At 38.4% G+C, this 16,213-nt stretch overlaps 1 protein-coding gene across 1 annotated transcript; it reads left to right on the top strand.

The window, feature by feature from the left end:
* The first annotated feature begins 1,454 nt into the window (after positions 1-1,454).
* Positions 1,455-12,574, top strand: LOC108708306 (histone-binding protein RBBP7). Its single transcript, XM_018246872.2, has 12 exons — positions 1,455-1,666; positions 4,923-5,067; positions 6,706-6,851; positions 7,216-7,389; positions 7,557-7,672; positions 8,026-8,186; positions 9,484-9,610; positions 9,697-9,774; positions 9,862-9,938; positions 10,739-10,796; positions 11,187-11,297; positions 12,268-12,574. The coding sequence occupies exons 1-12, from the start codon at positions 1,651-1,653 to the stop codon at positions 12,334-12,336; spliced, it is 1,278 nt and encodes a 425-aa protein (XP_018102361.1). The 5' UTR covers positions 1,455-1,650; the 3' UTR covers positions 12,337-12,574.
* Positions 12,575-16,213: the final 3,639 nt, after the last annotated feature.

The raw sequence follows: 16,213 nt of genomic DNA, 5'->3' as shown, positions 1-16,213 counted from the left end.
TTTTCATATATTGGCAGATTATTATTCTGGTTTCATAAAGCTGAAAACAGAACAGAAAGTTGAGACCCGAACAGACCTTAGAAAACCCGAACTGTTGGGATCAAAACCAACCAGGTGGCAACCCTATTCATATTCCAGTCTCTTATTGAAATCAGTGCATGGTCGCTAGGGGAATTTTCACCCTAGCAACCAGATTGCTTAAAATGCTAATTGAAGAACTGCTGAATAAAAAGCTAAATAAGTAAAAAACCACAAATAATAAAAAATGAAAACCAACTACTTAGCGGCAGATTTATCAAGGCTCTAATTTCGAAGATAAAAATACTTCGAAATTCGACCATATCGAATATCGAAGTCAAAGTTTGTTCAGCGAATTTGGGTATCCTGCGGTAGCAGTAAATTAAATCGAACGATTCGAAGGATTTCGGCGATCGATCAAACAATTGATTTTACTTTGACTTCCAAAAACGTAGAAAAATGCTCTAGATGGTGCCCATAGGCTAACGTAGCACTTCGGCAGGTTTAATTTGGTGAAGTATTGAAATCGAAGTTTTTTTAAAGAGACAGTACTTAGATTATCGCATGGTTGAATATTCAAACTATTTTAATTCGAATCAAATTCGAAGTCATAGTATCCTATTCAATGGTCGAAGTATCCAAAAAAATACTTTGAATTTTTTTACTTAGAAAATTCCCTCGAATTCACTTCAACCCTTGATAAATCTGCCCCAAATTGTCTCAGAATATCACTCTCTACATCATACTAAGGGGCAGATTTATCAAGGGTCGAATTTCGAGGGTTAAAAAACCTTCCAATTCGAAGTAAAATCCTTCGAATTTCGAATTCGAAAGATTTTATAGCAAAAGCTTTGATCGAATAAAAATCGTTCGAATGATTTTAATCGATCGTTCTAAGGATATTTATTTGACCGGATAAAAACTAAGAAAAGTGCTTGGGAAGGTCCCCATAGGCTAACATTGGACTTCGGTAGGTTTAAAGTGGCGAAGTATGAAGTCTCAGTTTTTTTTAAAGAGACAGTACGATTATCGAATGGTCGAACAATTTTTACTTCAAATCGTTCAAATCATTGGATTCGATCGAATGTGACCAATTCGATGGTCGAAGTAGCCAAAAAATTACTTCGAAATTCGAATATTTCTTCATTCAAATTATTCACTCGAGCTTAGGAAATCTGCCCCTAAAAGTTATCTGAAAGCTGAACCACACCTTGTTTTTCAGCAAAGTACAGCCATGATTCCCTCACAGTTACTAACTTCCTTCTCTGTTCTACAAACATTCTACAACACAGTCCGTGCTCAAAGCAAACTTTTACTACGCTTCGCCTTGCCAAAATTAAATATGGCCGCGAACCCTCCATCCTCCCCGCCCTTTTTTTTACGTACCTTTTGCCTAGTGGGCTGTGATTGGCCAGCCTTGACCTAGCGTGCGGCGTTTGTCCTTGCGTGAGCGAAGGCTACGGCGGCGTGCCTGTCTGTAACTTTGGCGGGGGATGTGGAGGCTGCGTCATTGGTAGCCTTTCTTCTTGTGAGTGTTTGGCGCGGGAAACTGCTGTAGGAACCGGCACAAGCGCGGGACACGGGGCTTTTTGGTTACCGCGAGCCCAGTGGCCCTCTTTACGGGAGTAGAAGATGGCGAATAAAGAGAGTAAGCGCTGGCATGGGCAGAAAGAGGCATAAATGTTCCTTGTTCTTTTCTGAAGGGACGGTGTGGGAGGCTGCAGGAATAATGTCGGGGGGGCTGTCTGATTATGAGGCAGTTTTGTGTTCGGATTCTATGGCTGCAGTGTGTGTTTGTGCTGCAGTGTGTGTGTGTGCTGCAGTGTGTGTGTGTGTCACGCAGGGTGCCATGCTTAGCCGGCCTCCTCATTTTTCTGCCCGGGAGGCTCTCTGTCTTCAAACAGCACTCTCTATCCATGGCCTATAAGAGGGGTCGGCGGCTCTCACCCACGTTGCGCAGAGTTGACAGTGTGGCTACTTTTTCCATTGCTCTACTTCTGAGCATTTAACTACGGCCTTCCTTATAGAACGCTGCTTATTGTATGCCACAGAGATAGCTACATTGTTGCCCTACCGACTAAAAGCTTGACTATTTATTTGTAATCGTAAGCCCAAGAGTCATTTGCCAAATTATAGAAATTGTAATTCTAAGCAACTCTTCAAGGTTCACGTTTTTATATCCTTTCTAAAATGTTTACTTTTGAAAGCTGTCTCTGTCCCTTTCTGTTCTGTGCCATGACTTTTAAAACAGTGTAGCAGGATCCAGTTGTTGAACAGACCTGGGGGAGGACTGACTTCTGATACACTTTTTCAAGTATGAGAGACAAGTGCAGAGTGTTACATTACTAAATGCACCACGATTGGCAGGGTTGTTTCCATTCAGCCTCACAATGGGAGATTATTTGCTTGGGCTCTAGATGCCTTACTCTAGATGTAAGAAATAAAAATTTAGAGATCTTCTGTAAAGGAGATCCTCTGCAAAGGCGGACTGTTATTTGCTTGGGAGATATAAAGGGGTTGTTCACCTTTTGATATAACTTAATATGATGTAGAGAGTGATATTCTGAGACAATTTGCAATTGGTATTTATTTTTTATTTACAGTTTTTCAGTTATTTCGCTTTTTGTTCAGCAGCTCTTCAATTTGCATTTTTTTGTAAAGGTTTTTATTTAGCATTTTCATAACATCAAGCATTACTGTGACATTGCATACATTAGGAGTGAGCATCCTTACAGATTATTACAGCAGGTTACGAACATCTACAGCATTGACCTTACAGTGGGGGCGGGCAATGTTGAGAGGACAAGGGCTGACTCTCTTATTTCCTTTAAAATTCAGACCCTGGGGTCAGCCATAGGGTTTACCTCCAGCCACAAATCCCAGACCTTCTCAAATTTTTTTGGACATTGCCTAGCTATATATGCCATCTTAATGACTGGTAGTTTGCTGTTTATTAGCTCTACCCATTGTTGAGTAGTTGGTGAATGGGGGGTCATCCACTTCATTGCTACTAGTTTCTTAGCATAGAAGTACAGGGTTTTTTAGTAGAGTCCTGGTTTTATTTAGGGGGAACTAGGTCTCTACCAGACCTAGTAAGCACACCTCCAGGGTCAGCTTACCCTGTAACAATACTTGGCTTTCAATATACTCCTCCACTTTAGACAAGAATTGGTATACTAGTGGTCATTCCCATGCTAAATGAAAGAACCCGGCGTCTGGGGAATGACATTTAGGACATGTGGCATTCGGTTTGGTACCTATCACTTTGAGCCTCATCGGGGTGATGTTTCAATTTGCATTTTAAGCAATCTGGTAACTGGTGTTCAAATTACCCTAGCAACCATGCATTGATTTGAATAAGAGACTGGACTATGAATAGGAGAGGTTAGATTAGAAAGATAAGCAGTAAAAAAAAAAAGTAGCAATAACAATACATTTGTAGCCTTAAGATCGACATAGGCGCAAATCTCCGTGTGTCACGACAGTTTTCGTGAGATGGCGATCGGTCGTTCAGTTGATTGGACAGGTTTATCAAATTTCTGCCGGCTACCAATAATATCTCTGCATGTATTGCCGATCTGACGATATCAGTGGGAGACTGACTGTCACCAGCTTTTGTCATATAAAACTTTCGTGCGATTGCTGTCAGGGGCAGAACATCGTCTGATCTGTTCTTTTACTACTTTATTTAATCTGAATGGTTAGTGGCAGGTTGGGAGATGGCACCTAACGATCATTTGTCCGATATGAAGGTAAATCTGCATGTCTGACCACCTTTACAGAGCATTTGCTTCTTAGAAGGGGTCAGTGACGCCCATTTGAAAGCTGCAAAGAGTCAAAAGTAAAAGGCAAATAACTATAAAACTATAAAAAAAGAAATAATAAAAACTAACTGAAAAGTTGCTTAGAATTAGCCATTATATAACATGCTAAAAGTTACTTTAAAGGCAAACCACCTCTTTAATCTGAGTTTGCTTATCTGTACCCAAAAAATTGTTGCATCCACTGTGGCATTGCCACTGGTTTGCCTAATAAGCAGAAATTATGGTTTGTTGTAACATTGGTCCATATGGAATCAGATGTGATTGGTCAGAAAGAATCTCCAATAACAATAAACATGATTGTTTCTTTTTTTTATTTCACTGCAGTCATAGAAACTTCACTTGCACAAGCCTGTAGAGCTTTGTAGTGTTTTAGGTTTTTAGTAAAACTTGTTGTGGAACATGTTTAATTTCCCCTTGTTGCAAAGAAGCTAGTGAGCTTGTGGTGTGTCATTTTGGCCTATGTTTATATGAGTACTTACTGATGTTATGGTGCATTCTGTAGTCTATTTAATAAAAACCAAGCAACTCATTTCTACTATCTTCCAACCATGCTAGTTCATCACCAATGACATCTACTTTGCTTGGTGGAGCTAACACCAAACAGAATAGCTATCTATTTCAGAGCTCTGTAGGGGAGATTTGTCACCAGAATGGTGTTGGCTTGTGTGTGCATTTGGATCAAATCATCTGATGTTACACTATAGTGGCTCTGGTTCAACAACATATTGGCTGCCTAGCCATCCATACACACTGTTAAGCCCCTGGTGGTTACTACTGATGATTTGCAGTCCTCAACCCAAATGGTTGTCCTCTGAGCAACTAACCTCCACATGAGAGGGTGTTAAATGAGCCTTGCATTTGTTGTGGTTGGTTGTTTAAAACTGGAGCAGGAGCAAGCCAAAAATGTGGTGGTTAACTTGTCAGCACAAAGTGCAAGTCTGGATGGCCTGTATCTATTGGTACTGGAAAATGATTCATTATGGCACTAACAGTAATCTGGTGACTTTTTTTTCCCCCCTCTTGATTTATATAGTGCATACTGTTCTGATTTTTTTCTTTTTTTTTAATCTTGTTTTCTAGTGTTTGAGGATACAGTGGAAGAACGCGTAATCAATGAAGAGTATAAGATATGGAAAAAGAATACTCCATTTCTGTATGACCTGGTTATGACACATGCGCTCGAGTGGCCAAGTTTAACTGTTCAGTGGCTCCCAGATGTGACTAGGTAATTTTTCTTTTTTTTAATTCATTCATGTAATTTTCCACATGATGCTTAAAGCATGGCTAACACATTTATTAAATACAATATCAATATATATTTCTACTGTGTTTGACCATATTAATTTGTAGTGTTGTACATTGTCCTGGAAGGAGCACACACCACTAAAACGCAAATGCCTAGGTGCTGGTGAATAATCAGTGTAGAAGAAAACTGAGCATAACCCTCTTCAGTTTTTTTAAAAAGTGAAAAATAGTTTACTTTCAAACCCAGTGTTTCAGTCACTACCTGTGACCTTTTTCAAAGAAATACAAACAGATCTACATTGAAACTTCAATTTTACATCCCCTGATTTTAAGTGTTCCTTAATTTTACATTGTGGTTTTGTGGTCCCACCTATATATTATGCGTTTCCCTGATTTTACATTTGACACCATTTTTTTTTCTGGTCCCCTGAAAAAACATAAAATGGGGATTCTATATATAGTTTCACACAGTACTCTGTTGCTAGTTTGGGAAGCTCATAGCAACAAGATGCTTTATATCTACACAAACCAAAGGTGTGAACTCTGCAGCTACACTGATGTAGTGGGATCCACTTGTAACACTGCCCTAACATTCCCAAGAGCCTATTAACTAGTTTCACATAGTACTCTGTTGCTAGTTTAGGAAGCTCATAGCAACAAGATGCTTTATATTTATACAAATCTAGCTTTACATATTTCTGCCCTCTTATCATTAGCACAGATGCCAACCGAGCAGTATAAGATATGAAATGGTTAATCCAGTGGAAAAAAAAAGGGGAGATAGATATTTATTGTGTTTAATACCGAATTGTTTCTGTGTTTAATACCGAATTGTTTCTCAATAAGCGACACATTTGTAACATTAATAACAATATGTAGCATGCTTAGATGAATTGAGTAATATAAGGCTACATTGTCTTGTTTTTAACTAGGGGTTTGGTAACTTGTTTTTAACTTGCTGTTTATTTTTGAACATATGCTATACCTTGCTGATATATGGTGAATGAATGTTAATTGTTTAATTGATTGTCTGTGACAATGATTATATGAGTTTTGTTATAGCTGATGTTTCCCACCAGTGAGTGAATATAAGGCATGACAGTGAATCATTTGGCACTTTGAGAAAGGCTTGGGGAGGCCGAAACATCAGTTCTGTGTAACGAACAAATTATTTATTTTTCTTTAAGACCTGTGAGTGCGGATCTTTCTACAGTTGTTGGAGGTATTTTGTTGTTTCTGCACCCAGGCAAATTCCTTTTTCGAGAGTGCTGGCAACCTTTGGAGCTATATGTAGTGAATAAAGTACCCCCTCTTGTAAAATATAAGGATATTATAAGTTACCGAGGAGTTTCATGACCATATAAAATCACGAGCCCAAAGGCCGAGTGTTTTTATACAGGTCATGGAACTCCGAGGTAACTTCCATGTGCACCCAATAAAAAGGGATTGAGCTGCATTTTTTTTATTTAATTATATTATATATAGTATGGGGAGGTGGCGCTCTCCTTGATGCTTGCTCTCCCAACCCCCGCTTAATGGTGTCTTTGGAAGAGATCATGCTAGACAAAGAGAAAAGCAGGTATACATCTAATTATGATTATAAATACTTTTTCTGCAGACCTGAAGGAAAGGACTATGCACTGCATTGGTTGGTGCTAGGGACTCACACTTCAGATGAACAAAATCACCTTGTAGTGGCTCGTGTCCAGGTTCCCAATGATGATGCCCAGTTTGATGCCTCACATTATGACAGTGAGAAAGGAGGTAGATTAAAATCTTTAAATTGAATATGTCCATTTATAATAGGGATATATCAAATCCAGGATTCAGTCAGGGATTCGGCCTTTTTCAGTAAGATTCTGATTCGGCTGAATCCTTGTGCCTGGCTGAACTGAATCCTAATTTGCGTATGCAAATGAAGGATGGGAAGGGAAATCACGTGAATTTTCATCACAAATATTTTTCCCCTTCCTTTTCCTCCACTAATTTGAATATGCAAATTAGGATTCTAAATCGGTTCGGTATTTGGCCAATTCTTTCATGAAGGATTCGGCCGAATCCCAAATAGTGGATTTGGTGCATCCCTAATTTATTATTACACTAAATATTATTTATTTATTTTTTATAGAGTTTGGTGGCTTTGGTTCTGTTAGTGGTAAAATTGAAACAGAAATTAAAATTAACCATGAAGGAGAGGTAAACCGCGCTCGATACATGCCCCAAAATCCATGTATTATTGCAACTAAAACGCCTTCTGCAGATGTGCTGGTTTTTGATTATACCAAACATCCATCTAAACCTGGTAAGTCGATTATCCCAAAATTTTCTCTTTTGCTAGATATGTAGAGTATTCTGCAAGAGTGAGGTTCATGCTTTTTTGGTGATTTTTGGAGTTGCTGAGTCTTAAACAGACACTCGAAGTAGTATGTATTCGGCTATTTAAATGAACCATTTTAATCGTATTTTTAGATCCTAGTGGAGAGTGCAGTCCTGATCTTAGACTTCGAGGGCACCAGAAGGAAGGCTATGGTCTGTCTTGGAACTCAAACCTTAGTGGACACCTGCTCAGTGCATCAGATGATCATGTAAGTTTGTATTCTTCATGTAAAATATTTTGATTTTCCATTTAAGCGCAAAAGGGGTTTCGGGTAGTTGTGTTTGAAACTGGAGATGGTGCTTTAATGGACAGAAGGCAACCTTGTTTTTTCAAAGCAATGTGTAATGCATGTTCTGCTTTTCTCTCTGTAGTTATAGAATTAGGAGAGAAGGCGCACACACCAATAGAAGGCAGGGTGCTAATCCATAGGAGGCTCCCCATAAGGGTCTCCAAAAATAACTACTGAATATAATAAAAAAAAGCCCCCCCCCCCAAGACTATAACTCCAAATATTGCTGTTTATTCGTAATGTGTTTTTTTTTTTTTTTTTAATCCCTACAGACTGTTTGCTTATGGGACATAAGTGCAGGACCAAAAGAAGGCAAGGTAGTTGATGCAAAAGCTGTCTTTACTGGCCATTCTGCAGTAGTGGAGGATGTGGCATGGCACCTTCTGCACGAATCCTTATTTGGCTCTGTGGCAGATGATCAGAAGCTTATGATGTAAGTACAAAGTTGCAGCCAGACAAACTGCAGAAGCTTTAATATTGTTTACTAACGTTTAAGGTTGATGTGATCAGTGAAATGTTTAGCTTAATATAAACAAAAACACAATAGGACTTAATCCCCAGAAAGCCATATGATACTGTCATTAATCAATAATGAATATAGTTAAAATGGCAATATTTATTGATCAACCATGCCAACAAATGCAATGAAAAACACATTAAAACCCCTAAGACTCCTGTAAAAGGAGGGGCGCCTCTCATCTGTGACAAACAATTGTATTACAAAATAATAATAATAATGTTCTCACAATAACTATAATTGGTAGCAGCTGTTGCTATGTTGAACTGAAAAGTCCTCCAAAAGTTTGTATAATAGCCACAAAATATTCTCACTTCTATTTATAAGCTTGATATATTAGTGTTGAAAGGGTTTCAAGGAGAGATGCATCAGCTACAGACTGATTGTGTTTTGAGCCATTGTAATTGAACTTATTTCCTCAAAGGTAAATGTTCAATATAGTCACTAATAATGTCTTGTATAACAGAATTAGTTTCCTATTTGTAAAACAGCTCCCATTTAAGCACATATCTCGCTATCCAAAATAATTTGATATGAAATCAGTGTGTTGCTCCGTATCCTTAGGTGAGTGGATTTGCTAGCATGTGAGTTATAGTTTAGTTTTAACAGCATATAAATAAGAACAATGCATATGGTGCCAATACTTATGTCATCACATGTTTGGTGCCCACTGTTCCATACACTGCTATGGCTTCCATTAAGACCTCCCGTCTAATTGCATCCAACGAGCAGAATAACTCAAATTCAAACAGTGCATGCCTGGGGAGAGACTGTTACTGGGAGACTTCTGTTCAGAGAGGGGCCCCTCCTCCTATAGGCGTCTTCACTTGTCCGCAGCCGTTTCGCTACCCAGAGTAACTGACATTTTGATATTAGCTGTAGATTCTAAATCATTTGTTGTCAGACTCTCAAGTTTAGGGGATTTGTCTCACCGCCAGGAAATTGTGAATACTGTCCTGTGCCGTAGCATTAAATGAATTGCATACACTTTGCACCTAGGGCATTCTTTAAAACTGCTCAAATATGCATTTTTTGACAGAAATCCCCTCATGTGCAGTCACTAAGTCATAGGGGAGCATCGGCTTTTATACGTGTTTGGTCAGAACATATCCTAAATTCAAGCAGGTCTATGAGTGACTTTTATAGTCTTTTATTACCATATGTACATCTACTATAATTTTACTTATTCTTTCTGTCCCTCTCTCCCTTGCAGCTGGGACACAAGGTCAAATACCACTTCTAAACCCAGCCATTCGGTGGATGCACATACTGCTGAGGTCAATTGCTTGTCCTTCAATCCATACAGCGAGTTCATTTTGGCCACTGGTTCGGCTGATAAGGTCTAGCAACTTTACTCCCTCCTCGCTTAATCATTTCCTTAAGAATTTTATTTGACTTGCATCATAATTATTTTATTCCCTTGTAGACTGTAGCTCTTTGGGATCTCCGGAATTTAAAACTGAAGCTCCATTCCTTTGAATCTCATAAGGATGAAATTTTCCAGGTTTGTCATAAGCCGGTCATAATATTTTGGCTCAGTTTACCAAATAAAAAATAAGCTTGCAATGAAATCTCTTATAATCGTCACTAGGTTCACTGGTCTCCTCACAATGAAACTATCTTAGCATCCAGCGGTACAGATCGAAGGCTTAATGTCTGGGATTTGAGGTGAGCTTTGATTATTTTTTTTTAATTCAAATATGGTTTGGCATTTCATATTTTACTCCTGCAAAAGAATGGCAAATAAATTAGGAATGGGCAGTGAGTTCTAAAAAGACTTTACACTGGGCTGCAAAACTACATTTGCAGCCTTGCAAGAGTTCCAAATATATTTTAATTGTCAATTGTGTATGGCCTGTTACTATTTCAATGTGTAAGCCACATTATAACTAGGGATGCACCGATCCCACTATTTTAGGATTAGGCTGAAACCCAAATCCTTTGTGAAAGATTCAAATACCAAACCAAACCCTAATTTGCTTATGTAAATGAGGGAAACAAGAGGAAAAGTGTGCGTGTTTGATGAAAAGTTGTGATTTTTTTTTTTTCCTTTTTGGGGGGTGGGATTTGTGCAGCCTTAATTAGAACACTGTTTTCATGCAAGAAATCTACCTTTTCGACTAGTGTAGCTTTTTTTTTTTTTTGGTTCAGTAAAAATATTGATTCGTACTAGTAATTAGATTCAAATTTCAATACCAAAGATATTGCTTTAAATATAGATGCTTGCATTAGGAAGTAATACGTTTGTGAAATTGGATGAAATAATATACACAAGTCTGGTATTGATGCACTACAATCAGGGGAAGTGATTCAGCATTTAGTGATTCAACATTTAGTGCATATCATTACATGAAATAGTTTTAAAGGACTCTGAACAAATATGAAATACTGTGTTTGGTCTTAAATGGGAAAAGTGGTAACGTTTAGGGCAGAGAGTATGTGTTGACATTTTTTTTCCACCCCTACAGTAAAATTGGAGAGGAACAGTCGGCAGAAGATGCTGAGGATGGACCTCCTGAGCTTTTGGTATGTTTGTGCTAAGAAATAGAATTGTTTGTGAGGATAACTAGGAATTTTATATATGGAATGGGCTAGAAATGTCTGCCCCCCCCCACCCCACCCCACCCCACCACAAGTGTATCTGTTTCTGCTACTGGATTTCTTAACTGGCAGCAACTGAGCCCTAAGGCAAAATCAGTTTGGTCCTTCGATTAATCAGTATCTGACATGCAAAGGCTTCAGTACTGTGTAGATCTTCCCGTATTATGCATATCTTAAAAAGCACTGTAGATAAAGCGTTCTCCGTTAAAAATGGGACCCCCTTGTCTTTATCTGGAAGGCCACATGTCCAAGTATTACCAATAATGTAAGGGATGTTCTATAAAATAAAACATAATACATATAATTGTCTTTTAGTTTATACATGGAGGGCACACTGCAAAAATTTCTGACTTCAGCTGGAACCCAAATGAACCATGGGTGATCTGTTCAGTGTCTGAAGATAACATCATGCAAATATGGCAGATGGTGAGTTATTCAATACTGTGTTTGTATGGTGACACCTTAAACAGTTACTCCTTGCCAATCACTGAATGGTGCTGGAATAAACCTAGATCAGGGAAATAACTCTCTCAGCAACTTAAGAGTTCTCACATGGTAAAACCATTCCCCCCCCCACCCCCTCATTCCAGAACTCACAGCATGAACGGTGTTTTGATCAGGAGCACAGAGAGCTCAGTGATACAATATCTATAAAACTGCAAAAAATGTAGATTAAGAAGGCTAATTAAAAACAATGTTTACTTTAACTATCAATTCAATAGCAACTGGAATGTGATACTTTTCTTTTATTGTAAGAATGGTTCTGCAGACCTTTGCTAGCCAATGCATGTGTATAAACTCACATAGTGCACCTAAATGTATGTACCTGTGTTAATATGCACAATTAATCTATTCTCCTACCCACCACCTGATGTATGTTTATTACTGGGCTTATTTGCACTTCACTGCCGGGTGATGTTGTGATGGCTGATTCAGTTAATGCCTTTAAGAATGACTTGGATGATTTCTTGGACAGACATAATATCAAATGCTATTGTGATACTAAGCTCTATAGTTAGTATAGGTATGGGTATATAGAATTTAATTAAAAGTAGGGAGGGGTGTGTGTATGAATGCTGGGTTTTCATTTGGAGGGGTTGGACTTGATGGACTTTGTCTTTTTTCAACCCGATTTTAACTATGTAACTATTTTTCCAGGGCAGCTATTGAGCATTATTTGCCTATTTTTTAGCATAATCGCAGAGAATGAGCAGACTTCTTATGAGAGCAGTTTTACTGTGAATGATAAAAAAAATCCAGCCCCATATTTAGTTTTAGTTTTTTATATTTACTTACTCATTCATGAATTCAGACTAAATCACACCCCATTGGCAGTTTAAAACATTGGTTGCTGATGTCTGATACATTATAAATCTGCTGCCTCCATTTCTTGCAGGCTGAAAATATTTACAATGATGAAGAACCTGACATCCCAGCTTCTGAGCTAGAAGCTCAAGGATCATAGATCTTTTTTGTTTGTTTGTTTTTTCTTTTTCATATTCACACTCATGATTGCAGATGCTGCCACATTTGTGAAGTGGTTAATGTTTGTGTAAGTTCATTTGCAATTATGAGTACATGTATTGACCATATTTTCCTTGTAAATTGTACTGTAATATTCTTGCTCTTTGTATTGGACACCTGGGGCTTACAGAAGTGGCTGGTGGATTAAAAAAAAATCTATTAAAGCTTAACATTTTGTATTGAGGGAGTGAGTACATAACTTGCACACTGATGGTTTACCTTTTAGCAGACACATTGCTGTTAACATATGGGGGCATATTTATCAATGGTCAAATTGAAAATACTTAATTTCGGTTGGTCTTTCTGAATTCGAGTTTAAGTCTTAATTTTTTTTTTTTTTGGGGTCGAATTCAAATCGAAGGAATATCACATTGTCGAATTTGAGTCAAAGTCCACCAATTGACTCCAAATAGTTTTTAGGAGGTCCCCCACAGGCTAAAACAGCAATTCGGCAGGTTTTAGATGATGAATGGTTGAAGTCAAATTTTTAAAGAGACAGTACGTGATACATTGCAAATTTGGACTATTCCCTAGTCAAAAGTACACAAAAATAGCTTGAAATTCGAATTTTTTTCATTTGAAATTTCACCTCGACCTTTGATAAATCTGCCCCTTGGACTACTGCAATGCTTATTCTGAAGTCATGTCTAGGCCAAACTATAAAACCTACACTTGGGTAGAGGCAGGGAATAGATTTTGGGGATGGCTGCTGTTCATATGCAAACTGCTGCATGGGGAATGGGCCACCAGGGAAAAGTGAGCATCAGCTGAATAAATAAACTTTAAATCCACATTGATTTAACATGGCAGCACTTGGCTATGAAAAGACAAAACTGACACAGGTGCTACTATTAAACATTCGTATTTACTAAAATGTACAGAAATGAGTAGATAAAATGCCAGATTCACATTTGTGATTCTCTACAAAATGTTTGTGAAACAGGTGTCCCTTTAAATACCTTGCATTGACAGGATCCCACATACCCTGCATTGTAAGAATGAAGTCATGTTGCTCTGAAGCTAGATTTTTTTTTTTTTTTTTTGGGTATCACTAGTATTCAGCTGAACTGATTTCAAACGCTTTAAAATCCTCTGCCCTTCAACTTACACTTTAGTAATGTATTCAAATATTGTTAATTTTTTAAGTCCAAAATTATGGATGTGGTTCATCCCTCCACCATTGTCACAGTTCTTCTTCTATCCACTCTGAGAGGTAGATTATCTTTATAAACCTGAGCAGAAAGAGCTGCCAGCCACAGCCTCAAACACACAGAATGTCATTGACAAGAAAAGATATTTGCATTAAAAGGCAGTGTAATTATTGGTAGTTATAAAAATGAACCCCCCATCTATAAGTAGTACACTTTACTAGCAGCTGCCATGTGATCCTCCTTCCATTATGGAAGTGATCATCTTTTTTTCCATACTTTTTCCCCACTTTACTTTGCGTAGTGTAACCTTACTGGATTGCATGGATACGGTCATACCATAAGAACTAGGGATGCACCCAATCCTAATTTGCATATGTAAATAAGGTGTGGGGAAGGAAATCATATGACTGTCTCAAAACAAGGAAGTAAAAATCCTTTTCCACTTTTTCCTTTCCTGCCTCTAATTTGCATATGCAAATTAGGATTGGGTTGAGTATTAGGCCAAATCTTTCACAAAGGATTCAGGGATTTGGCCGAATCCCAAATAGTGGATTGGGTTCATCCCTAATAAGAACCAATACATTCAAAACCGCACTAATCCTTGCATAGCATTTGGTAGGCAAAAAAAAGCTATCAGCGCATTGTTATATATCAAATGAAAATGCACACATTCCCTGAAAACCTCAGGCTATGATTGGTCAGTATATCTGGATCAGATTGTGGAAGGTTTGTTGCAGTGGGGTTATGTTATTGCTACACCAGGCATGCACTTGATTGCACTGGGGAAGTGTAACCAGACAGCAGATACTGCATCATCATAGATTTAAGTAGTTAGTGGTTTAACCCTTTACAAACACAAAAAGCAAGATGGTACTTTTATAACCGCACTGTAGAGTCTACTGCAGGTATCATGTAATAAATGAGATCCTTGTCTATGTAAATACATTATTTTCAGGCTTGACATTGTGACTTCAGGGTAAAGTCTAATTGTTAGAGATCCTTAGAATCAATAAGCTTATTTATCTATCTCAAATGTGAAGCATCTTCAGAAGAAAAGCATCAAAAGGAGGGGAAAAAACCGTTTTTGAATAATGTTGTCTTGCCCCTTGAAGCCCAACATGAGCACCAATTAGTGTTGCAGATAAATAAAATCAATGGGGCTGACTGAAGTCATGTTGGGGAATCAAGCACACTGGCTGATCACTTCAGTAAGCAGTATAATGAATTTCTAAATAGACATATTGTAACTGTTTAAGCCATGAGTTGCTCACTCCAATAATAATAATGCTCACTTTTCACAGTTAATTCCCTAAATACCAGTTCTAATCAATATTCATAAAATGCATTTTAGATCATTTACAATTGAAACCTCACTGAATCAAAGCAAGACCCATCAATCATTTGACCCATAATTATTACTAGGAAATCAGCCAGAGAATATTGTATAATGGATCTGGATGACATTTTGGAACACTAAAGAAGCTTGAGTATAAACGCCGATTTAGGGCTCATACACACAAGTTTACTCACGCGCTAAACAACAAGGGAACACAAGTTAAAGTCCATTTTCCATTATGGAACTGCAAACTCTCACCTGTGCAGCAAAGGCTCTGTTAACTTGTGTTCCTGTGCAGTGGAACTCATGAATAAATGCCCACCCGACTATCTCCAGCAACCACTTTCATTTTGCTTATAGCCCACGTTATACTGAATAGAGTTTAAGTGATCAACCTCAGGTCTGGTGCTTATGTAACAGCCCTCAACTGCTGGGTTGAATTGCACAGGTGTGTCAAGTCTCACGGAATACATAAGATAGGAGATGTGCTCATTTCCTCACAAATTCAATAGCTTATATTCGTAATTAGACCCGGTAAAGCAAGATCTAATCCTGAAAAAACCCAAGCCTGCAAATGTAGGATCTCCTGCGCTGGCATTTTGTAACTGCAGCAGCATCACTGTAGATTTTATGAGGAAAGAGCATGTAAAGAATGAGACTATTTTCCACACTGCATCCTGCCAGCATAGGTGCTCCAAAGCCACTAGGACAGTAGAAAGCACTCCCCAGGCTGTGCAGGATTTATTTTGTACCATGAAATCCTATAACCGTGAAAAAAAACAACCTTGCGCAGGGCTGTGGACATTGCCTTCCAATTTTTTTTTATTGCTCCTAGCATAACAAAGAGCTCCGGCTACCTCATTGCAGGGCAACAATCAGTATTCCTGGGAGTCCATACTAAGCAATGCCCTCTGCCCAGAGGACCCTAATTTTTCACTTACCAGTGACCTGGGAAGTGAGCCCAATTACAATGATTTCCAAGGGAGGGGGGGGAGGTTAGAGTGTAACTCCTAAGCCACCCAATCCCCATCAGCCTCACCTGATTCCCAGCTAGCTGCCTTCTGTCTCTTGCAACCACCCTTCCCAATGTCACTGTAATATCCTGCCCCCCATAATAGCAACCCTGCTACTTTTCCCCAATACATGTCATTATGCCTTTTCTACTGTTAGGGGCATATTTATCAAGGGTCGAATTTCAAATTGAAAAATACGTCGAAATTCGAATTACAAAAGACCAACCAAAATGAAGTTGAAGTCAGACAAGTAGTGTATTCTTGGCCTCCACCATACTGGCAACAGCAACCCTACTCCTGGAAATGCCTGGTATTATG

This window comes from Xenopus laevis, chromosome 2L (assembly GCF_017654675.1).
Source record: "Xenopus laevis strain J_2021 chromosome 2L, Xenopus_laevis_v10.1, whole genome shotgun sequence".
NCBI lineage: Eukaryota > Metazoa > Chordata > Amphibia > Anura > Pipidae > Xenopus > Xenopus laevis.
The sequence above is the reverse complement of the archived record's forward strand: the minus strand, read 5'-3'. Positions and strand labels throughout refer to the sequence as shown.

Excerpts from the sequence above, each read along its gene's own strand:
- LOC108708306 (XM_018246872.2), top strand. Across the intron at positions 5,068-6,705 it reads TGGCTCCCAGATGTGACTAG|ACCTGAAGGAAAGGACTATG; the intron begins GTAATTTTTCTT and ends CTTTTTCTGCAG. Across the intron at positions 9,939-10,738 it reads CTTAATGTCTGGGATTTGAG|TAAAATTGGAGAGGAACAGT; the intron begins GTGAGCTTTGAT and ends CCACCCCTACAG.